The sequence below is a fragment of the Rosa rugosa genome, chromosome 1 (genome assembly GCF_958449725.1).
Source record: "Rosa rugosa chromosome 1, drRosRugo1.1, whole genome shotgun sequence".
Lineage (NCBI taxonomy): Eukaryota > Viridiplantae > Streptophyta > Magnoliopsida > Rosales > Rosaceae > Rosa > Rosa rugosa.
Window position 1 is genome coordinate 9142241 of NC_084820.1, and position 25641 is coordinate 9167881.

The following is a 25641-nucleotide window of genomic DNA, read 5'->3' on the forward strand; positions in this document are numbered from 1 at the left end:
CCATTGTAGACACACTGATCAGTGCCTTTCTGATCTCATCTTTTGTTGCTGTGGGAGTCAAAGGCACTTTGTATGAAATCTTGCAGCGCTTTTCGGCTAGCTTATCACCCAAGGAAGCAATAGCATTTCTACCAAAATCGTCATCTACATATATTGCTATGACATCTCTCCACTCATAGTAAACAACAAGGTCTACGTAGATGTCATAGCAATAGCATTTCTACCAAAATCGTCATCTACATATATTGCTATGACATCTCTCCACTCATAGTACGTACCACTGCTGTCATCTGAGAGAGATCGCTTCGCGTTGTTCGAACCAAGAAAGGGAACTGAACAGGAGATAGAGTAGGATCTGTTGCTGCATGCAAATGATAACAAAGGAACTTGGAGCTCATTTCACTATAGGAAAAAAAGTCATTTACGGCGCGCAAAACATACCGTAAATGACATTTCACGGCGTGCAAAAACAAGCCCTTAAAGACCGCGTCGTAAATGATACTTTTAATTTACGACGTGCAAAAATTTATGGCGTGCATTTTGCACGTCGTAAATAAGCTAAATTGACGACGCTCATTTTGCACGTCGTAAATAAGCTGAATTGACGACACGCATTGCACGCTGTAAATGTCATTCTGATTTCAAAAAAAAAAAAAAATTAAAATAACAAATATCAATTCATTTCCGTCCAGGAAAACATGTATAACAGAACTAAGAGTAGAACAAAAAAGAAACACTTCATTGAATGTTAATAATCCACTTCAATTACAAAACTATTTGAAGTGTAAGAATACATATATAATAACAAATTAACAATACCGGCATATTGATCCTAATCTATAGAAAACTGCATTCCAGCTTTCAACCTATTCACTAAAACAAACATATGAACTCAATCTGTTGCCAGAAATGATGGAGCCAAACCTATTGCTGTCAACATTGGAGCCACTCCTCAATTAACCCCTGCAATTATGAAACTATATATATCAAGTAACTAATGTGATGAAGATGCTGGATCAGTGCCAAAACAAAAGGAGATATCAAAAGCAGTCATATCAAATACCTCATAAATTCAAAATGCAAGCTCTCATTCTCTTCCGAGCAAAACTAGACTACTCATCTACGCTTATTGTCCTGCACGAAAAACCCCCGAATTATTACCAGATAAACTAAGTTTAGACAAAGTAATATTGCAATTGTTCCAGGGTCACACCAACAGTGCACCCATTAGCCATATCATGTCCAGTTGTTCCAGGGTCACCCCAATATTGCAGCCATTAGCCATATCATGTCCAGACATTTACTGAAACAAAATAGAAGTGCAACATACCAAATGTAAAAGAAACTCTTCATCAAAATTAAATAAACATTATAATTGTTAATAAATAAACATTACATAATTTGATGGTACAATTGAAAGCTTTACAAAACGAAAGCTTGACAAGATCTTAGGTTAACCACTTGATAACTGAAAGCTTAATATGGTTCAGCGTTGATAACAAAATGCACTCATTGCAATTGAAAAAATGAGAAACTTTTTAAATTAAAAAAATCAAGTTCAGAGTTGCATCTTCTGATGATATTTAAATTGCAACGGAGATAATACAGATGGCTTTCTACTTTTCAAGTCCTTCATTGCAATAGATTTCTCATACTAAAGTTCCATACCATTTCTAAAAGGTTTCACGTATTGACAATTTTCAGTTCTAGCCTCTACGATCCCGTTCCAATGGTCAGCTGCTGACCATGAAATTTTTGCTCACTCACCGTCCGATTGAAATCGGACGGTGATTGAGCAAATGATCCCTGGTCAGCAAGTGATCAGGACTGCTAGCCTCTAATCTTCTCCTTTTCATATTCAAGCCATGTAAATCCATAAACGAAGAAAGGGTAACTCATAGTTCCCCAAATGGGGACAAAAGCTAAGTGATAAGTCAGACCTGAAAAGTACTGAATGATATGATACTTGACTATTCATTCGCTTGGATATCAAGTGAGCAACAACCATGGCATCAGATACAAGTTTAACTCTTTCTATACAGAATCAAGAGACACTTTTACATAACCAATTATCATAATTTCAGAATCTCAAGCTTATTTGAGTAGTGATCTGTATCTTCTTTCTTTTTTGCCAAATAGAACTCAAAATCAATTCAAAATATGAGAAGAAAAAGGAGGAACCATGAAATTAAGTTTATAGTTATTACCTCACTAAGGATAAGGACCCCTTTCTTTGCATCTTGGCAATGCCACATATTCATAACTGACAAGATTTCATTCCGTCCCTGAGGGATGTTAAGTAGTACATCTCAACAAAGTGAAAATAAGTATAGTATTAGGATGGATAAATTGTACGTTAACTGGAAAAGTGGCTTTACCAGACAAATCCAGACTAACTATGTGGACTTTACCAGACAAGCAAGACAAATTAAAGAATCCAGAAGGCACCACTATTGCTCTGGATTCTGGAACAATAACATTCATCACCACCAGAACAATCACTCATTCCAACATAAATCTAAAGCTGTCACGCCCTGAATTTTGAATAACAAATTCAAATCCGAAACATGAATTTAACAACTTAATCAAATAAACGTTCTGAATTTTTTTTTTTCTCAGAACAAACACACCACTCGCCACTCAAATATAAAATCTCGAAGACCTCGAGTTTATTATTACAAATTCACTCTCACAAGTAAAATTGTAAAGCTCTAAATGAGCATAACAAACCTCACAATAGAAAATCAGAATAACACACTTGCAGCTACTCTACGCAGCTCGATCACCTTCCTGATTTTCCTGACCTGTAGTAGTACCCGCTACACAATTTGAATAGTGTACCGGGATTGCAACAACACAAAACCCGGTAAGCTTTTGACAGCTCGTATGAGTAAACAAGAATGAACTGTTGATTTAATAAAATACATTTCCTTTAACTCAAGTATAGAAATGTAGAAACATCACAATTACAATGATCACCACAAAACCACTTCACTTTCTCACTCTCATATATATATAAATATATATATATATATAAATATTATACACTTATGAGTCACTCCCCGTTACCCTCATAAGGTCACTCAACATTTGGCAGACAGACTAGAGCTCTAACTGATCGTTTCCACCTACCCGGCGCGAGGGCGTGGTTCACGATTTAATGCTATTAGTTTCCACCTACCCGGTACAAGGGCGTGGTTCACTAATAGATGCCATGGTCACCCCCGTGACCTATTGATCTCCACAGATCAATATATCTCAACAAATCAACAATTTATTGTTTCTCAACAATAAATTTAATACCTCTCACAATATTGTTGCTTTTCAACAATAAACTCAACACAACCATAACAGTACATAATATCTCACAATTTCAACAATACATATTATTTCACATAAATAATATATATATATAGATAGACATTCACACAGGAATGTCCATTAATACCAACTATAGTTCACACAATACAATGACGACAAAAAAATAAATTAATTAAAAGTACTCGGTTCGTAATATGAACCACGTGAGGTTTACTCACATCGATAATCCCGCTGCGTCTTCAATTCCGCTCAAAATACGATCCACAATCGTCCACTAACTCAAACCGTCAATCACCTAGTCAGATACGATCTTAACTTAGCAATCATTCATAAACCACACATATACGGAAATCCAACGGTCGGATTCTAATTTAATGATGATCCAACGGCCAGATCGAATTTATATGATGATCCAACGGTCGGATCCTCACGGATCGCCCTTCGGATCATCCTCCAAAATTATCACGAAGATCCAACGGTCAGATCTTCTTGAATCACTCTAACAAACATCTCCTCAAAATTATACGAAAATCCGACGGTCAGATTCTCACGAATCGCCTTCCGAATCACTATTTCACAATTATACGAAGATCCAATGGTGGGATCTTCGCCCGTGACCACACAAAGTCATCGGGACAGTCATACGATCAACATATTCAAATTTGAAGTAAATCTGACGGTCGGATCTTAGCGGATCGTAAACCGAAGATAAAACGTAAAAACGTTAAATAGTAACGTCAAAACATAAATCCACTATTTATCAACGTTTTCTAAAATGACCTTGTAATATATCAAAACGCTCGTAAGGATGCGTAGATCATCACCTAGATAATAAAAACTCGAAATATGGTCGAATACGCCGCCACAAGCGGCGGTCAGTGGGTGGTCAACGCGGCGGTCAACGACGGTCAACCACCTCCGATGCAAAAGTTGTCAACTACAAACTTGTTCAAAATGACGAGTTGATCCACTTTCATAACTAGCATGAAGTCTGAAAACGAAAGGAAGTGGTCGGAAATTACCTAGAACAGTCGAGGTGGCCGGAAAATTTCCAGAATCCGGCGAAAATTTGCAGAATCCGGCGAGGTTCGATTTCGACGTCAAAACTTCAATTTCAGGCTTCGATCCCTTCTGGAGAGTTGTTAAGAACATCTAGGCGAACTCACTGGATCAAGAATTACTCAAAACGACGCTCTACAACTCGATATATCTTGATCGAAAGTCTTTGTGGTCGGAAATTTTCCAGAATCCGGCGAGCTTGAATTCCGACGTAAAAACTTCAACCTCAGGCCTCGATCCCTTTTTGAGAGTTGTTAATAATCTCAAGGTGAACTCACCAGGCCAAGAATCACAAGAAAAGGTGGTCTATAACTCGAGAAAATCGGATTCGAAGGTGGTTTTCCGATCAAGAAAATATCGAGCTCCGACGAAGGTGAAACTTCAACAACTTGTCCCGATCCTTCGTAAAGCTAGTTCAGAATCCTGAGGTGAGTTCAGGGAGCTAAGGATCGTGAGTTTTGGTGGCCGGAGCTAGGAGAAAACCGGCGTTGACCGTTTTCGGTTTCAAACTTTGCAGCTCCGATCTGCCGGATTTGAGGCCGTTCCGGTGGACAAGGTCACGTCTAGCTGGTAGGCGGCGTCGAGTCGAAGGCAAGGGAGGTGGTTTGGTGTGGATTGGTGGTCGGAAGGTTGAGAAACGTTGGCCGGAAGCGTTGCTCTGTTTCTTCGGGCTCGGACGCACACCAGAGAGAGAAAGTGTCGGTTTCCCATTTTGGAAACTGACATCTAATTTTGAATATTTCCCAAAAAGAAAGCTTATATACTAAATTGGAAACTTTTTCGATATATCATAACTTATTCATACGAACTCCGAATAATGTGTTCTACATATGCACGAGATCGTATCGACGAGCTCTACAACTTTCATGAAGGAAGTTTTCCCAAATTCTGTATGTATAAAAAGTCGATTTTCGCGTGCCCCTAAATAACGTTCGTTTTCGAAAATTAATCGTTCGAACTAATTCCACAACTTCTCCGAGCCTCGTACTCGCTCCCACTATTGTGAAATCATTTCTAAAAATCCACGGAAATTAATTTGGATTTTTCGGGGTATTACAAAAGCACACAAATTGAGTAAATGAAATCACCTTCTGGAAGCCAACCGTAACTGCGGTGAGTGATGGAAAGTGTGGTAGGGTAGCATCGACTCCAGTCAGATGCTCAATTCAACAGTTCACCTACAACAACCACAAATCACATCCAATCAGCTCACAACTTAATTAAGTTATTAGAATACAAGTGAAAGGCCAAACATTCCCTCACCTTTTCCTAGAGTGAACTTCAAAGGCGTACCCCCTTTCGCCGCTCAAATCAAACAGTGTAATGTACAAACAGAATCGCAATCAATTTCAATCCAATGCAATCAAAACGATTCCAGAAAAGCACAAAGAAAAACAGAGTGAAATTCACGCACCTTCAACCTCGTGACCGCTCTTCGGGGGTTCCAAAGCCTTCACTTTCATTGAGGAGGTTCTTCTTCAATCCCTGATTTCCGATCTCTCCACCGGCCCGTCGCAGCCTTGGTGATACCCTGCCTTTCCGATGCTTATACCTATAAATCCAGAACAATTGGTTTGATTGATTGGACTTGGACTTAGGGTTTGGAGATGAATGGAAAGAGGGCTTACGATACCGACGAGCTCACATCGCAGATTTCAGCATTTTATCATATAGCTCCTTCATAGCAAATTTGCTATGTGTGAGATAACATGAGCTGTAGCTGAGAATTGGGGGCCAATTATGGCCACTGTGTCATTCTCCATAAACTGCAAAGCTTCTAATACATGACAAGTTGAAAGACTAGAGAATATTTCTCATACCTTCAACGATTCCGAGGAAGCCATATATTCGATTTGGTGTTTTGCATTTTGAGTGAGAGCTTTGTGCCATTGAGAATGTTGGGATTGGAATTGACATCTTCAACCGCAAGTGTACGTTATGGCAAGTTTTCCAATTTTGCCAATGACAGGATCGAATGTGAACATCGAACCGATGTTCAATACAATCAGGTCTTGTAATGACATTAGTAATGAGTCCACTAGAATGAGAACCATTACAGAAAACCAAAAAAAGCAGAAGAAAGGCTATATTCAAGGTGAATCATGCACTCTGCAAATTCAGAACCAAATCAGCTTAGTACATAAAAAAATTTGGGCAAAAAATTCACATTGCTAAATGACATAGAAGATCGAAAAGATGAATAAAAGCTTACATGGTCTCAAACCAAACGTACAAGATCTCCACAAAAGGGGATGAAACTAAACGTTGCAGTTGGAATCAAATACTGTAATTCTGGTGTTTTACATCTATGTAAGTCCAGAGGTGGATGTGTTAGCCACACTTGGTCATTATATAAGCACCAATATATTTCAGCAATATTGGTAAAGAAGAGCTGCGCAATAATCTTGATGGAAGACTTGAAGCCCGCCGCGGCGTGATTGTCTGTACACGGTTTTAAACACAGAAATCACGAAGTGCAAGTCAAACTTCATTTCAAGATGAACGACATCATAATGGGATCTCCACAATCTCCACAACATGAAGAAAATCCTTAACTAATAGTTTATCTTGTTCATATAAATGGCCTTCTTACATGTGTTTGGAAATGGGATTATATTAATTGCATTACAAGGTTTGCGAGTCCCCTCTCATTTCTCGTACGTCGAATAAAAAATAAAGCTTAAGTGGGCACATCTCTTCCAAAAATCGTGTAGTGGATTATTAACAACTCTTTCCAATAGCTATTGCAATCGATCAATAGCAAAACAAATTGACTTTGGAAGTATTAAGTGTGGTTGATTGTTTACGGGGGCATGATCTCAACTTGACTTTGATGGCCACTCTCACAGATAAGAAAGTATTAAGTGTGGTTGATTGTTTACGGGTGCATGATCTTAACTTGACTAAAATTATACTAGGGTTCATACGCTTTCTCACATCCGGCACACTCGTATCGAAGATCGATTTCCTGTTGAATTGATCAGAGATAGGCAGTGGTGGGCCGGGGAGCAAGAACATGAGAAAGTGGAGGGGAAGAGGTGGATTAAGTCATTAAACACGAAACTAGGCATAATAGGAGGTTAATTAGAAGACAATAACCTAGTGCATATTGTGTGATACATGTAGCATTACTAGACAATCAACCATTTTCATGATGGGGTTGGTAACATCTTATCAAAAGAATTTTTCATCTTTTATGTTTTTGTATTGATATTGTGCTTATATGTAAACGACTCATATTCTCAGTTTTATACTCAATTCGTCAAACATTTTTCGATTCAGGAGCAAGGTAAACTCCATAATCTCAATGAATTGATAAGGCAAAATTTTCATGAACAGTACATGAACTATTGTTCACTGAGAATTAATATACTTGAAGTTTCAAAACTATAACAATGGTACCTGGACTTACAAACCCGACACAATTTTGGTACTTACCATTAATGACTCCGTTAATGGGTATGCCATCGGGCATATTTTCAAGGGTAAATCTGTCTATTCAAGGACGATGAAAAAAAAACAAAACAAAACAAAATTGGTATGCAACTAGCAATTGCTTTGGACACCCAAAGATTTCGCTCTACACCCAGTCTGTTCTCTACGAATTGAATTTACTGAAAAATGAAAATAGAATTCCAATTTCTCCGGCTCTTCTCCTTCACCTTCTCTTTGAGCTCAGTTTTTTTGGTGCCTTTGTTTTTGAAAGAGAACTTCTTGGGCAATAATTCGGCCCTCAACTTCTTGAGAAATAGAAAAGCACAATAAAGCCTGATAATTCATCAAGAAAGATGGAATGCTTGTCAAAATTCATTGTTACAGAGCATTGTCCACTCCATAATGTACCTAACATTAAATCAACAAATGAAGAATCCAAAAACACCAGAAATCATTTCAATATAAGGATTAAATTCAGTTTACCCCCCTGAACTTTGGGCCTAAAATCAGACTTGTCCTTAAACTTTTTTTTTAATCAGACTGGTCCTTGTACTCTCAAACAACATCACCCGAGTCCAAAATTTGAATCCGGGTCCAAAAATGACGTCACTTGCTGAGTTGGAGCCGACATGGGGGCCCACACTTCAGCTTTTTAAAACCTGAAGGAGGGCAAAATGGACATTTCTAATTTAATATAATTTCTATTTTTTTTCTCTATACTCTCTCTCTCTCTCTCTCTCTCTCTCTCTCTCTCTCTCTCTCTCTCTCTCTCTCTCTCTCTCTCTCTCTCTCTCTCTCTCTCTCTCTCTCTCTCTCTCTCTCATCTTCTCTATATCGGCGACCACCGAGGAGGCCGATCGGGCGGCGGTGGAGACTTGCGAATTGGAATTGAGGTGGGACGACTAAGGTTGCGTTGCCGCTGTGCCGTTGGAGGACGAATCTACGACATTGGTTTCTCCTCTCTCTCAATTTCTCTCTCTCCCTCTCTCTCTCTCTGTGTTTGAAATCAAAGCCCCTACTCCGCCTTTGAGAATCGATCACGAAATCAAGAAGGTGAGGTTGAATTTGAGGGAGGCAGAGGCGGTGGTGGTCGTCTCTCACGGCTGGGCTTCAGAGCCTAGAAACACAAATCATCAGAACCTAGAAACACAAATCATCAGGACCTAATCGATGGGGTTGGGAAGCTCAGTCAGAAACGGGTCGTGGGGTAGGGCCGGCCGGGTCGTCGAGGCGCTTATCCGGGAGCGTTGAGGTGCTGGGCTCGGAGCGGGCTTTGTGGGTTCGGGCGTTGAGGTGCAGATCCACCAAGTCCCGCTTCTTCTTCTTCGGCTCCCTCTCTCTCTCCTCACCTTCTCTCTCCTCCATCCTCTCCCTCTATGTCCACTTCCGCCTCGTCATTGGAGAGATCACCGCCCAGGAGCTGAAGCAGTACGTCGGCTCCGATCCCAAGAAGTCTCCGCTCATGGCCATCAAGGGTGAGATTGAAGACAGTGGATTTGAATTTGATAGCAACTGGATTTGAGTTTAGGTTTTGGATTTGAATTTGATAGCAGTTGGGTTTTGGATTTGAATCTGATAGCAATTGGGTTTGAGTTTGGGTGTTGATGGGTTCATAATGGCGTGGAAGAAGAAGAAAGAAAGGGAATTGGATGGGTTCAGAAGAACAAGAAGAAGAAGAACGAAATCCTCTGAGTTTTTTTTTTTTTTTTAATTTTTTTATTGTAAGAATGTGCATTCTGCCCTCCTTTAGGGTTTAAAAATCAGTTGTGTGAGCCCACATGTCGGCTCCAACTCAGCAAGTGACGTCATTTTTGGACCCGGATTCAAATTTTGGACTCGGGTGATGTTGTTTGAGAGTACAAGGACCAGTCTGATTAAAAAAAAAGTTTAAGGACCAGTCTGATTTTAAGCTTAAAGTTCAGGAGAGTAAACTGAATTTTTTTCTCAATATAACATAGCACCTCATATCAAGCAATAAGAGAAAGTAGTAGTAGAGACTACATGGTTGGGCTACTATGCACAAGCAAAAGAGAAATCACATAGCACCTCACATCAACCATTTATAAAATGAATGAGCTAATGCATCGAGTAGTTCGGCTAGAAACTTTATGAAATTTTGTAAATTCCACAAAATCTAGTAAAACCAATCAAATGGCCGCAACAAATGGTCCTTAATAGTAGAAGTACCACAACAGAAAATCATACAATCTAGAGTAATTTATATATAAAAAAAATGACTCTGAATAGGATACTGACCCTTAATAGGATTAGTTCCATATATGCATCCCTAGGACAAAAAATACACTCGGTGCTACAATTTTCACCAGATAATTAGATGATAAACGCAATTCAAGACTGGAATATGATAACAAATCACAAGGATTAGTATACGAGCTAAAATAATCATCAATCGAGATTTGAAACCCTAACTTTCTACAGATCACATGAGCAAAAGAGATAAAGAACTAACCACTCCAATGGGACTCTGTAGGTAGTGATGGTGAACGTGTGGTCGCTCTGCTAATCCTTATACAAGAGATCTACAAAATTCAATAAAAAAAGCACTAAAATTAGATACTATAGCTACTGACCCTCAGTAACTAGAAATTTCTTAAGCTACTGACCTTTAAGGCATCAATCTAAGCTACTTACCCTCAATAGCAACTGATCTTCAGACTCTAGTCTCGCCCTCGTCGTGCCTAGGTTTGTCACCCAGCTTCATCGACGACCCTCACCGTCGAGCTTCGAGAGGCCTAGTTTCACCGTCTTTCTTCTTCGAAATGGAAGAGAGGTTTTGATTTTGGGAGAAATAGATTTGACGGGTTTGGTTTTGGGAGACAACAAAAATGAAGGTTTTGGTAATTGTCATAATTAATTAGAACTTGCTGTGCAGTTTTATTATTGTGCAAATGGGCCATTACTGTGTTATCACCGCATGTGTTACAAATTATAAATCTTGCTTGTGGGAAGAAACTATAGTCAATTGTAGTTATTGGTAAAAAGCTCTTGTTTGAATTAGTTGTTTCAGACTTTCTTTCAACATCCAATAGCCCAATCAAGTTCATATTGTCCACGTCTAAAGCCCAACCCAATAGTCCATATATCCGTTCCCAAAGTCCAGTCCAATACTCCAAATGCATAGGTCAGTCACATACCGTAGGTGTCTGCTTGTTGGCCCCTAAGGGTTTGTTTTGATGTGTTTAAGTTAGAAGTGTAGGAGACTAGGAGATCAACATAGAAATTACATGGTACTTAACCCTAATTAACATAGATTAAGATTTCATTTAGATAACAATATCAGCTAATTAGTTTTGTATTTCACATATGATTACATCCACCCAAAGGCCAACTATATATTATTCTGTGATCACCTGACTGTTTGATAGAAGTTGCATGAAATTTAAGGTATACATATTCGGATCGGACTTGACTGCTAAGCGGTACGTAGAGAACTCGTCTAGCTAGTCAAGCTTAACTTTCATCGAAACCATCGCTACTGCATTCTTGATCATGCACTATCTTATTTGAGGCTTTATTATCAGTCCTCCTCTTGGAACTGCTTTTCACTTCTTGTTCCCTCTTATTTACAAACGAAACAAACGACTTCAGTCGTCCTGTAGATTGCGAGCTCTCGATGTCGGAATCTGCATGCCGGTAGTACTGTCGAACCATGCGAAGAACATGAAGAAGAAGAGCAAGAAAGCAAGCAATGCCGCTTAGTAGAAAGAGGCCCCAAAAGCTCTTTAGCTGAAGGCGGTCTACTGCTTGCTTTGCTCCTTCTGCACTGCAAGCACTTTTCATTAGCCACTTGTCATGAATCTTTTGCAGGTTTCCGTTCTCCGATAGCTTCAATATGGCGGTCGACATGTCGATTGCCAACGGCGAGTCCCTTGGAAAGGCCTAATGAAAACCAAAAACATGCGTTCAATCTAGCATTCTCACAAAAATATGGGTAATGTTTTCTTCCGAGATAATCTGATTATACAACTAAAAATTTAGTTAGACAATGTATAGCACCATGATCGCTGTATCACAAATAAAGCTTAAGACACGAATTACAAATGGGGCATTCCTAGTTTTCCTGTGTCATAAAGGGCCTAAGGAAAAATACAACATAGTTACCATGAGCTTCAAATATGCATTTTCTATTTTAATCTTGGCTACAAAGACTCTATCTTTTCTTTAGGTTATAAGGATAAGAGAAATTTTAAATACACACCCGTAACTACTTAATACACATCCCTATTATTTTATATTTCAAATTAGATTTTATAAGTAAATTAAATGACCAAAATAGACATCTATGTATTAGAAGAAGAAAAAAAATTGAATCGCACATTTCTATATCTCTTTTTCTAAATATACATCTTTCTTCTCCGCACTTCATCACCTGAATTTCGACTATGGACATGAATTTGAAGACCTCGTTCAACAATCTTTAGTTGAGATATGTATTCTTCATCTTGTATTGAATACAATTCAACGTGATCTCAAGAGCTATCTCATTGAGATCCACCGTCGTTTTGGAGGTGGTAGCCAGTAAGTTGTGAGAGTGAGTAGAGTAAGAAAGCAAAGCATTTGGTTTTTTTTTTTTTTTTTTCCTATTAGTTTTTAGTTTTCATCTTGCATAAACATACTGAACATGTAGTGCATGAAAGTGTAAATTTTGCAGACAATATTGAAAGTTTAAATTTTGAAGGACTTGCAAATGTTCGAAATCTTATATTTTTAAATAATAATCTTATATTAGTATTTTCTTCTATGCTTGATACTCATATGCAAACATTCTAATTATATTGAGATTTAATATGAGTATTTCCAGCAAAAAATAGAAGAAAATATGTAAAAGAAGATTATGAAATCTCAATATACTAATATATAATACTCATATTAAATAATAATCTTAATACAGTCAAATAATAGGATATTTCATGGTTTTAGAGATTAAGGGTATTTTAGGTCATTTGGGTTGTGTATTTAGTCTAATATTAGAATGAAAAATTAAATATGTGGTGTATTGAGTATGGGGTGTGTATTAAGAAAATAGGAGTGTGTATTTAAAACTCCTCTAAGGATAATTGTCTATAAAGATTGTTTGATAGTGGCTTTTAAAAGTATTATTTGCGTTTTTTGAAAAATTTAATAAAAATAGTTGAAAGTGTTTTATGAGTTATAGAAACATTTTTTTAAGGCTTAAATTTTACTAAAAATACTGGTATTTTTGTAACAAAAATTTATTGTTTGATAAGCAATAATATTAACAAAGCACATGAAGGGTTATATGAAGATACTTACAAATCCCCAACCCATTTTAGTGAACTCTTGACCAACAATACTATATCCACATCGACTAGAGAGGAAGAGCTCCATGTAAGCACGCTCATCAATCACTGCAGCAACACCACCTGCACTAGGACCTTTCTTCAAGGCCTTCTCATACTCTTCCGGCGAGTTAAGGGGAAAGAGTCTGTTATGATGTATGTTCAGCTCGTCGGTTAAGTAAGCTTCAGCAAAGGAACCCCTTAGATAACCAATGGGCTCAGTGCCTGTTGCTAAACTTTCAATCCCTTTCACAGGTGACGAAAGTTGCTCCACTGTGAGGATCGAAGTCAAGCTTGCAGTGTAGCTGGAGTTGAGTATTAGTACCACAAATAGCCATATGATCAGCACAAAGCGACCAAGTGTGCTGCCAGTTTTCTCTTCTGCATAAACACCATGAAAAAAGGAAGTTATATAAACGAGATTCACGCATATACAAAATGTTCTGTTGCCAGACCGTCTAAACTGTCAATCTATAATTATGTGATAAATTGACAGATTGACAATCTCAGAATATAATTTGATGTCGAATATCTGGAAAGAAAACATTAAACGAATCAAGTGGTATGGCTACATAATTAACTATAGTACAAGCCATTTCACTTACTCTGGGAGAAGAACAAAGTTGAAAAGCTAAACCTGCAAAAGCCCAGAAGAAAAACAAGAATTAGAAAGATTCAAGTTCACAAAACCCAAGATTTGCATCTGACATGTTGTATTTGGGCATGGACTTAACCACTTACCAAACAATTGTCACAAATTGTCTTCTTGGATGCCCCCTAAAATCCTCATTAGTCCTGCGCTCCAAAATCCAAATAACTGCTCCCACAACTAGGAAGAAAACACCAGTAACACCCCACATCATTGGAGTAAAGGGTCTCAGAAAAGCCCAAGCACTTGAGTTCATCTTCCTTATTGGAGCAACCACAACTAGCCCAGACTCAATATAAGGTTGAGTAAAATCCACCATCTTTGTTCTGTTAGTAGTGATTGTAATATCTCCTACTACACCATCAAACTCCTGCACAAAGATATGAAAATCGAGTTAAAAGAAACATACCATGTTAAGCAAAAAGTCTAAGTACTATTTATACTGACCCCAATTTGGATTCTGTGCAGAAGGTCATTGTTTTCTGGGTTTGTGATACCATCTCCAAAAGGGACATACTTGTATGGTACACCATATGGTAACTCATTTAGCGCAGCTTGAAAGACCTCAATGCAGTAACCAGTGAAATCAGTGCCTTGTATACCCACAAACTCGCGGTAGCTGACTCGACGGGGGACTCCAATCTTGAGCTTTCTGCCATTGTAAGGGAAAACCCATCCGCGAGGCTTCTCAGTTGTTTGTCCAGGCCAGATCACACTGTACAGATTTTGAGCACCGGCGCTGGAGCCATTAGTCTGCATCTTCATTTGGAGCTTTTCTGGAGGAAGAACATTTAAACCAGAGGAGTTAGACCAATAGCCAATAGTTCTAGTCCCTGTGCCAATCACATTGATGACTTCAAATGCAGGATTGAGTAAGTTCCCATCTGCATCAAACTTAATTGGCCCTGTTAAGCCAGTCGTGTTAACCTCTAAAATGCTTTTGAGCAATTGCCTGCCTCCATTGAAAATGTTCAAAGCATCAAGATTCAACTTCCCACCACTTAACTCCCTCAAATTTGTGTCATTTGAAAAGGAAATATTCCTCCCATTAGCGAAAAATGATTCGATTGCTTGAGCAAGAAGCAACACCGAATCATACGCGTATAGGCCATATGTATTTAACCCACAAGAAGTGTTATTGAGTAATCTTCTTGCCCTAGTCAAGTTGCTCCATCTCGACTTGAATTCAGTCTTCAGTTGTGAATCAGGTGTGTACATTCGCAATGTGAGAACGCCTTGGATGTTGTTTGTTTGCACTAGAGGGAGAGAAGGATCTGTATCTAAAATGGTGGAGAACCAATCAGTAGCAATCCACACATATCCACTATCCATCATCTTCTGCTCCTGCGCTTCTTCAAGTACTTGCAGACCCCAACTAGTATAAATGTGCAGGATCAGAATCCTAGACTCCATTGTAGACACACTGATCAGTGCCTTTCTGATCTCATCTTTTGTTGCTGTGGGAGTCAAAGGCACTTTGTATGAAATCTTGCAGCGCTTTTCGGCTAGCTTATCACCCAAGGAAGCAATAGCATTTCTTCCAAAATCGTCATCTACATATATTGCTATGACATCTCTCCACTCGTAGTGAACAACAAGGTCTACCACTGCTGTCATCTGAAAGAGATCGCTTCGCGTTGTTCGAACCAAGAAAGGGAACTGAACAGAAGATAGAGTAGGATCTGTTGCTGCAAATGATAACAAAGGCACTTGGAGCTCATTTGCTATGTGTGAGATAACGTGAGCTGTAGCTGAGAATTGGGGGCCAATTATGGCCACTGTGTCATTCTCCATAAACTGCAAAGCTGCAAACAAAACATGAGAAGTTAAACATATATGCAGTCATTCTAATACATGACAAGTTGAAAGACTAAAGAATATTTGTCATACGTACCTTCAACGATTCCGAGGAAGTCACTCGATTTGGTGTTATGCATTTTGAGTGAGAGCTTTGTGCCATTGAGAATGTTGGGATTGGAATTGACATCTTCAACCGCAAGTGTTATGGCAAGTTTTGCAATTTTCCCAATGACAGAATCGAAAGTGAACATCGAACCAATGTTCAATACATCAGGTCTTGTAGTGACATTAGTAATGAGTCCACTAGTATGAGAACCCTTACAGAAAACCAAAAAAAGCAGAAGCAAGGCTATATTCATGGTGAATCACTCTGCAAATTCAGAACCAAATCAGCTTAGTACATAAAAAAAAATTGGCAAAAAATTCACATTGCTAAATGACATAAAAGATCGAAAAGATGAATAAAGCTTACATGGTCTCAATCCAAACGTATAAGATCTCCACAAAAGGGGATGAAACTAGAGGATGGAGTTGGAATCAAATAGTGTAATTCTTGTGTTTTACATGTATGTAAGTCCAGGGCTGGATGTGTTATGCACAATGAACAAACTTGGTCATTATATAAGCACCAACATAGTGCAGCAATACTGGTAAAGAAGTGCTGCCCAATAATCTTGATCGAAGACTTGAAGTCCACCGCGGCGTGATTGTCCTGTACACGGTTTTAAACACAGAAAACACAAAGTGTAAGACAAACCTTATTTCAACATGAACGACATCATTATGGGATCTCCACAACATGAAGAAAATCCTTAATTAACTAAGTTATCTTGGTCATGTAACGGGCCTTCTTACAAGTGTTTGGAAATGCCTCCTTTTGGTAATGGGATTATATTAAGGATTGCATTACAAAATATGCATGTAGCGTCTCATTTCTCATCAGCTAATAAAGCTTAAGCGCATGAGCACATCTCTTCCAAATTTCGTATAGTGGATTATTAACAACTCTTTCTAATAGCGATTGCAATCAATAGCAAAACAAATTGAATTGACTTGATGGCCACTCTCACAGATAAGAAAATATTAACTGTGGTTGATTGTTTACGGGTGCATGATCTCAACTTGACTAAAATATACTAGGGTTCATACGCCTTCTCACATCCGGCGCTGAAACTCAGTATCGAAGATTGATTTCCTGTTGAATTGATCGGAGACAGGCAGTGGTGGGGGAGCAAGAACACGAGAAAGTGGAGGGAAAGAGGTGGATTAAAGTCATCAAACACGAAACTTGGCATAATAGGAGGTTAATTAGAAGAATTTGGTGTTAAAAAGTCTTGTGTGGGCTAGTACATATAGTGGGCTTGTGTGATACATGCAGCATTACTCGACAATCTACCATTTTCATGATGGAGATAGTGACGCATTATCAAAAGAATTTATCATTTTTATGTTTTTGTGTCTATATTGTGCTTATATCTAAAAGAAACATATATTCTCAGTTTGACACTTATCCGCCCAACATTTTCGATTTAAGAGCAGGATAAACTCTATGATCTTAATGATCTGATAATGGACACGTGATGGTTTAGGGCAAGAGCAATAGGTCTCAGATTTTTTTTTTTTATTTTCTTTTTTATCAAATCAACTACTCATATACAGCAACTACCCTATTGTGAGTCAAACTCACGACTTCCCAATTACAAAAAAAAGACTTATGTCACTAGACCAAATAGTATTTGGAGCAATATATAGGTCTCAGTTGTGTAATTTCTATGAAACTAAGAATTTCTAAGGCATTAGCAGACTAGCAATAACAGTAGTGCATTAGAGCACTGTAGAATAACATAGAGGAGCAGCATCAATCTAATCATTCAACCAATAATGGAATACATGAAGCATGCACCACTGCTTTAGTCAAAGATTTGATACCAAAGGATTAAACATCAAGACATGTAAATAGCGTGCACCAACTATTGCATATATGAGTACTTTCTGCATATGGAGTACTAATCATTACTGGGTTTTTGCTCCTGCGTAAATCTTCATTATTAGTACTGAATCTAGCCTATACATATTGGACTGCCGGACTACAAAAACTTCGACTGAGATCGACAAACTGATCATCAATTCACACTTTCACATGCAGTATTTGATATGTCAATTAATCATCTTTCTTCGATCCCTTTTCGTTGTCGAGTTGAGTGATTTGCAGTCCACCCAGATGATCAATGATTCAATATCATCAAGGTTGCTCTTATGTGCTAACATTTTCTGCAGAAATCAACGGCTTATAAATAGGGACAATTCTTAGGTTTCATCTCTAGGGTGAACGAGCATATTCATCCCTATTGTCGATTAACATATTTTTACTTATAAATTTACAATCCAACGGTTCATATCTTAAATTAGCCTTTAAATATCATCTCTCTGTAAAAAAATCAATCGAATCGAAAATTGTTTAATTATCCAATTGAATCAAACAAATGGATGGTTCTAACAACACTTATTACTATTATGATGAACTGTCCATGTATTTCATAGAAATGAATAACTAAAAGGTCTTCAATTTGATTGATTTTTTACAGAGCTAATTTTTGTATTGATTTTTGGCATCCTCCTATAATTGGGTGGGTCAAGATCAATAGTGACGGTGCATGGAAGCATGAGACAGGCAATAAGGGGGGTTATGGAGCAATTTTCAGGGATTATAGAGGTGGCTTTCTTGGAGCTTTTGCTGCTAATATTGACATTCCTAGCTCTGTGGCGGCAGAGGTTATGGCGGTTATCAAGGCAATTGAGATAGCTTGGGTTCATGAGTGGAAGCATATTTGGCTAGAAGTTGACTCCTCCTTGGTACTTGATTATTTTCGTAATCCTTCTCTTGTGCCTTGGAATCTTCGAGTTAGGTGGAATAATTGTTTGTTCAAGGTCTTTATGATGACATTTCGGTCTTCTCACATCTTCCGTGAAGGGAATAAAGTAGCTGATACTTTAGCAAACTATGGTTCATCTTCTTCCGACATGGTGTGGTGGGATTCTCCTCCTTTTATCCTCTCGCACTATGAGAATGATAGGTTGGGTCTTCCTCAATTTCGTTTTCGTTAACTAGCTAGAATTTCATTATGCTTGTTTTTTGGATTGGGAGGTTTTGGTTTTTGGTCCCCCTCCTTTGTATTCTTTTTTCCTTTAATCTCATGGAGTGATGGAGAGGATTCCTCCTCTTCTATCTCTCTCTTTACCAAAAAATATAAAAAAATTTATATTACGTTATACAACATAAATGGTTAGATTAGAAAATTATAAAATTAATATGCATTAGAAAATTATAAAGTTAGTAAGCAGTACGTGGTCGAGCAATAGGAGCAATAGTTAAATGAATTCAAGTCAAGAAATTCCTTTTTGAGTGCCTAATTATTTATCTAATAATTATACGTATATATGATCAATGATCACAGATTCACAGCCAATCATGTAGCAAGCTATCCTATAAAATATCCACTTCCCATTAACTGGATTCTAGAGATATTTTGAGACATGGATATGTGATTATACAAAGCCACTTTTCTAAAAGAAAAACGAATTCAATTACATTTATTAAAGCCACCCTAAAGTTGCACTTTCAGTATCACCGACTCACAGAATAAAGTAAAAATCTTGATAGAGAAGGTAAAGGTTGATCTAGACATGCTGAAGAAGAAGAAAAAGCTCTAAACGTTTAAGTTCTAAGCCCTAGCCTTAACCCAAGCTTGCATGTTAATTTATTTAATTTTTCTCATTTGAACTTCTTTGAGACAATTAATATTCATTGTACTCTTTAATCTAGACTCTCACCGGCTATCTCAACAAGTGTCGTACTTTATACATCTTAATAAAAGTTTCTTTCATTACTTTCATAAAGACAAGAGCAAGACAAATGAACTCAACATTATTCTATGAAGAGATTAAATTTGAGTGAGAACGATTATCTTCACTGATTATGCTTAAAGACTAAGAGAGATGGAATATTTATGCGGATCAAAAAGCATTCCGACCAAACAGATATCAACAACTCCTCATTTTACCGCCAAAACTGGATCAATCAGCTAAGAATTTAAAGTCGAGACTTAATAAATCATAATGTCATTAGTTGTTCCAACTTCCATCAACCCAAAAAGCTTGAAACTTTAGTCTAGTACCTACCGTGCACCATAAGTAGGAGCTAATAGATGACATGTGTAAGCAAGATAGATAAGTAAGGTTTTTATCACGACTGAAATTCATGGAATCCAAATGCATAAACTTAGAGCTCCGTCTTATTTCCATCCAACCCAACTTTTGAATGAATAAAGTTGTCATATTTATGTGGCATGAAAGGCCCCTTTAAAAACCTAATTGGAATGCATCACCGTCTAGTTGTAACGACACTGGTTAATCTGTCGTTCTCCTGATTAATCCATTTCTTGCTCTTGTCTGGTCTCAACTGAGACTCAGAGAGAGTTAAATTTGCTCACCATCAACACTTTAGTGGTGATACCACCACTCAATATAAACCTGCCGTGTGTTATAAAACATAATTCTAGATAACCATGGTTTAATTATCTTATATTTTAGAGAAAATTTTACAAATAGTACCTTAAATAAAGTCCATTCATCATTTTAGTACCTCAAACTTGAAAACCATCACATTGGTACCTCAACATTCAAACCCGATACAATTTTCATACCCTCCAGTTATAACGACGTCAACTCTATTACCATGTCAGTTATTTCAAGAGCAATTCTGTCTCTTCGATGCTTGAATTTTTTTATATTTTTTTATTTCTGTTCTTCTTCCTCTCCCAATCACACACTCTCTCTCTATCTCTCTCTCCCTCTCTCTCTCTCTCTCTCACACACACACACCTCATCCATGCCATATCAAGAACCAGAAAACAAAATAGTAATTCAAACGAAAGAAACAGATCTCACAAGCCATAATCTCTTTAATAAGCCATGTATATTTCATGAACTCGGCAAACAAGATTTAAATGCAAAGCTCATATTTCATGAATTTGGAGAGTGGTAAGGAATTGAATTACAATCAAGAAATCAAATATGAGAATTAAGAATGAAAGAAACCCAGACTACTCCTCCTCTTTTGATATGCTATTTTATGGTTGAACTCATTTACTTCCTCAACAATGAATACATGTGAGATTGGAGATTGAAGGTACCAGTGAGATTGATCTGTAATCAAACTAATCACCCACTAGGCTTCGCTAATCGAAGGCTGGCGAACTCACTGATGGAGGTGTTCAAAAGTCCAACGACATAGGAGGAGAACTTCAGATCCCATTTTATTTCTCCCTCCTCAACTTCACCTCTGCATCTTAGTCTCCTTGAAAACCCAGAAAAGTGGCTGTTGTGAGTGGACTTGTGAGTTAAGAATTATGAATTATGAGAGGGGGAGAAAGAACAGCTCAGAGAGGAAGAAGAGCGAAAATTCTTCAGTGCACGGTGGTGGAACTGCACATACAATCTTGATAGACACGTGGTTCAATCTGAGACGTACAATACGTGGGGTCAGCACTTAAGTCATCTGGGTCATTGATTAAAATGACTTTTCTTTTGACAGTCAACGTGGACTGTGAACAAAAAACTCTGCAGGTAAAAAATTGTAGATGGTAAAAACCAAAGAGCTAAATGGGCAATCCGACCCTGTTGCTCAGACCCTGAGAAGTGAGTACTAATGTACTCTATTGCGACCAGAATCTGGAGGGTTGGCTCATCGATTCTGGTTCTTGTGCCTCTTGGTCTTCTTTGGTTTTGGAAGTCGGAGCGATTGTGAAAGTTGGGAAGAATAGAAGGATGGATCAAACTCTCTCTCTCTCTTCCTGTTCTTCTCTCTCCTCGTCTTCCTCGCTCGTGCTGAAGTGGTCGGCGGGAATCCATTGATCCGTCAAGTCGTGGACGGCGACAATGAAGGCCACCACCACGGTCACGACGGCGAGCGGATGCACAGAGCCAAGCACCACTTCTCGCTGTTGAAGCGCAAATTCTGCAAGTCGTACGCGAGCGATGAGGAGCAGGACTACAGGTTCGAGGTGTTGAAGAACAACATGAGGAAGGCGAAGAGGCACCAGCGATTGGCTCAAACGGCCCAACACGGCGTGCGGCCGGACGGGAAGCAACACAGGTCTGGGAAAGGTACCGGGAGTGATTGGATGGTTGGAGCGGGTTTTGGGCCTTTGTTTGGGCCGGGTCTAGAGCTGACCATTGGTTTAGGCTTGGATATGGGCCCAACTATTATGAAAAGAAGAACACATGAGAAGTTTTCGGTTTTTGAGCGAAAGAATGCATGAGAATTGAAAATATTTTTAGTTTATGGACATTGAATGTCAGTACGAAATTTATTTAATTAAAGTTAAATTTTATTAACCCGAATTGGTCGTTTGTTAATTAAATTCTGGAAATTAATGATTAAGAGCGTTGTTTTGCATAGCCATTTTAATAAACACTGGAAACTGTGTAGAAGTGGGTGGTCAACAGTCTAGAAGTGAGTACGTAATTTCTATAAAATAATATATATTTTGTAAATTATTTATTTAAATTTTGATACTTTTATTCGTGACAATTAGATAAATATATAAAAGATAGAGGGCGCAGGAAGGTTTAGGCATAATCTTTTTGCGCATAACCGCACATCAAAAATGCTAGTATGAATTCTTCAATTCTCATTTTCCATTTATCCTGATCAAGCTACCATACTTGACTAGAACCGAAGGAAGATCTATCACACCAAAAAAACTAGATCTCAAAGCAAGGTATGTTAATTACTTACTAGTTAGAGTAAAAATTTAGCTTTAGCGAACAAGTCTCTTCTCTTAATAATAGTATAAATAAAAACATATGATAATTGAAAATATTTGAAGTTTATTTACATTTAATTCAATGTTTTAATGATTAAAGTCATTTTCACAACTTATTTTGCATCAGTGATATAGTTTAGGCATACGAGAGTGCGGGGTTGAACAATGCATCAATAAGAGTGGCGACAAAGTGGTCATTGAAATATTTGTAATAAAATAAAAAAGTAATTTGTGTACATAGTGCGAACCCAAAAAATAAAAATTGGACATGGATAAATTAGACAATACCCATCTATTTATATGCTTATACTTCCCTAAAGGGAGCTGAATCATGAGAGTATAAACTTTGAAATTTTTTTACATTGGTCGATATAGCTTATGCCCATGAGAGTGTGAGAGCTGAAAAATCGAAAAAAAAAGTTGTGAATGAGCGGTTATGAGCATATTAGTTTTATGTGGTACTTAGGGTTGACCTAGTAGATCAAGACCCAAACAACGATGAAAATAGCTGAAATTTTGACCATAATCATATATTCTTATCATGATAACATCCAATGGTCGATTTTAATAAAATATATTTCCTCTACATTGTTCCTCATGGAAGGTATACTATTTGATACAACTAATAATCAAGTTAGACCACATTAATAGACATACAAAGATTTTGTGCGATCCAAATAATCGAAATTGGAAATCGATAAATTTGACATTGCCCATCTATTTGTAGCATATTAATAAGTATTTTGTAAAAAAATTAACCTGATTCGCCTTCATTTCGTCATTAAATAAAGCGGTCAACCCTTTATACGCTTCTACTTCCCTGAGGGGAGTTGAACCACGAGGAGATAAACTTTCCAAAATTTTTACATTAGCTGATATAGCTCATACCCAGGAGAGTGTGAGAGCTGACAGATCAAAAAAATAAGTTGCGAATGAGCGGTTATGAGCATATTAATTTTATGTGTTATTTAGGGTTTGGGATTGACCTGATAGATCGAGACCCAAACAACAGTGAAAATAGCTGAAATTTTGACCATAATCATATATTATTATCATGATAACATCCAACGGTCGATTTTAATAAAATATATTTCCTCTAAATTGTTTCTCATGGAATGTAAATTATTTGATACAACTAATAAACAAGTTAGACCACATTAGTAAACATATAAAGATTTTGTGTGATCCAAATAATCGAAATTGAAAATCGATAAATTTGAAATTACCGATCTATTTATAACATATTAATAAGTAAAATTTATACTTAAATCGTAATTTAATTATATCAATAATTTATATCAATAAACAAACTAAAATATATTAAAATTATTTTACCGATGGACGGCTGTGACATTACCGATCTCACATTTAATTTATATCAATAAACAAACTAAAATATATTAAAATTAAAATTTTCTAATTAAATCGTAATTTGATTTAGTTCTTTTTTTAAAAAAAATTTGACATTGGAATTGGAAATCGATAAATTTGATTTGTGTGAATCGAAATTGGAAATCGATAAATTTGACATTACTCATCTATTTATAGCATATTAGTAGGTATTTCGTAAAAAAATTAACCCGATTCGCCTTCATTTATACATTAAATAAAGCGGTCAACCCTTTATACGCTTCTACTTCTCTAAGGGGAGCTGAAGCACGAGGAGATAAACTTCCCAAAATTTTTACATTAGCTGATATAGCTCATACCCACGAGAGTGTGAGAGCTGACATATTTTTTAAAAAATAAGTTGCAAATGAGCGGTTATGAGCATATTAATTTTATGTGATAGTTAGGGTTTATGGTTGATCTAGTAGATCAAGACCCAAACAACGATGAAAATAGCTGAAATTTTGATCATAATCATATATTTTTATCATGATAACATCCAACGGTCGATTTTGATAAAGTTTATTTCCTCTACATTGTTCCTCATGGAAGGTATACTATTTGATACAACTAATAAATAAGTTAGATCACATTAGTAGACATATAAGGATTTTGTGTGATTCAAATAATCAAAATTGAAAATCGATAAATTTGACATTATCCATCTATTTATAGCATATTTATAGGTTTGTAAAAAAATTAACCCGATTTGCCATAATTTCGACATTAAATAAAGCGGTCAACTTTTTATACACTTCTACTTCCTACAGGAAGCTGAACCACGAGGAGATAAACTTCCTGAAATTTTTACATTAGCTGATATAGCTCATACCCACCAGAGTGGGAGAGCTGACAGATCGGAAAAAGAAGTTGCGAATGAGCAGTTATGAGCATGTCATTTGATGGGTATATATATAGTTCCACATGGATTGACACGGAAACGATGAACAAATAAGGTAATTTTTGTACCATAGCTATTCATCAATGCAATAGTTGCTATCACAGTCAAATTAGCCAATTTATGTTTCCTCTACCTTGTTCATCTTAAAATGTATACATTTATATGACCAATAGACAAGTTAGAGCATATTAGATATGTTAGGATAATGTGAATCAAGACCAAAATTATGACCAAAGAGTACTGATGTTAACATTGTCATTTTTCCCTGCATTGGTCACGTCTGATACGTTTCCTCAATATTGTTGGTGTATAACTTGTATATGATAAATTGACAAGTTAAACCACATTACTAGGCATGTCAAATTTTTATGCAACTTAAATGAAGGTTCAATGTATTTACCTCCTTATAACATGCACTATGTCAAAAAAGTAACCCTATTCGTCGTGGTTTCGGCCATGGCCATGGTGATCAACCATATTTACTATTATATAAGAGTAATTGAACCATAACTCATAGAGCTCAATTTTACGAGAATGGGGGACAAACTGCATTCCCACAAAACGAAAAAACTACATTCGATGTAACATGTAATAATATATACTATGTGAAAAAAAATTAAAAAATTGACCTCAGTCGTTGTTTATTTAGATCTTAGAGTTATCAACTCTTATCTACTAAAATATAATTTTATTAAAACAATTATAACGGATTCACTGCCACTTTGATTTTCGAGCAGTTCGTGAGAGAGTATTCAGTACATTGACATGCACTTATACCAACAAAAATAGACGGTTAGAAAACATTAAGTATATATTTTTATTATTAAAAAAATATTTTCTATATATATATATATATATCAACAACTAAGATCTATTAGATTTGCTAGTTCACTTGCACTGTCGATGAATAGAAGAATTTTTCCTATTTAGTTTCTCTTT

General features: G+C 37.1%; 1 protein-coding gene and 1 long non-coding RNA gene across 5 annotated transcripts; both read right to left on the bottom strand.

The window, feature by feature from the left end:
• Positions 1–1468: 1468 nt before the first annotated feature.
• On the bottom strand, positions 1469–6716 carry LOC133727156 (uncharacterized). 2 transcript variants are annotated; one of them, XR_009855039.1, is made up of 4 exons: positions 6593–6716; positions 5795–6489; positions 5644–5676; positions 1469–5558 (listed from the first exon to the last, which is right to left on the bottom strand). It is a non-coding gene; the product is annotated as an uncharacterized LOC133727156 (long non-coding RNA). The 2 variants fall into 2 exon arrangements; XR_009855038.1 differs by having other exon boundaries at positions 5644–6489.
• A 4358-nt stretch (positions 6717–11074) lies between these two features.
• On the bottom strand, positions 11075–16889 carry LOC133715264 (glutamate receptor 3.6-like). Of its 3 annotated transcripts, none has more exons than XM_062141716.1 (8): positions 16735–16889; positions 16058–16297; positions 15680–15955; positions 14233–15590; positions 13878–14155; positions 13742–13773; positions 13111–13517; positions 11075–11715 (listed from the first exon to the last, which is right to left on the bottom strand). In XM_062141716.1, the coding sequence occupies exons 3-8, from the start codon at positions 15942–15944 to the stop codon at positions 11287–11289; spliced, it is 2769 nt and encodes a 922-aa protein (XP_061997700.1). In that variant the 5' UTR covers positions 15945–15955; positions 16058–16297; positions 16735–16889; the 3' UTR covers positions 11075–11286. The 3 variants fall into 3 exon arrangements, with proteins under 3 accessions (XP_061997700.1, XP_061997692.1, XP_061997684.1); XM_062141708.1 differs by having other exon boundaries at positions 16674–16889; XM_062141700.1 differs by having other exon boundaries at positions 16441–16889.
• Between the last annotated feature and the right edge of the window lie 8752 nt (positions 16890–25641).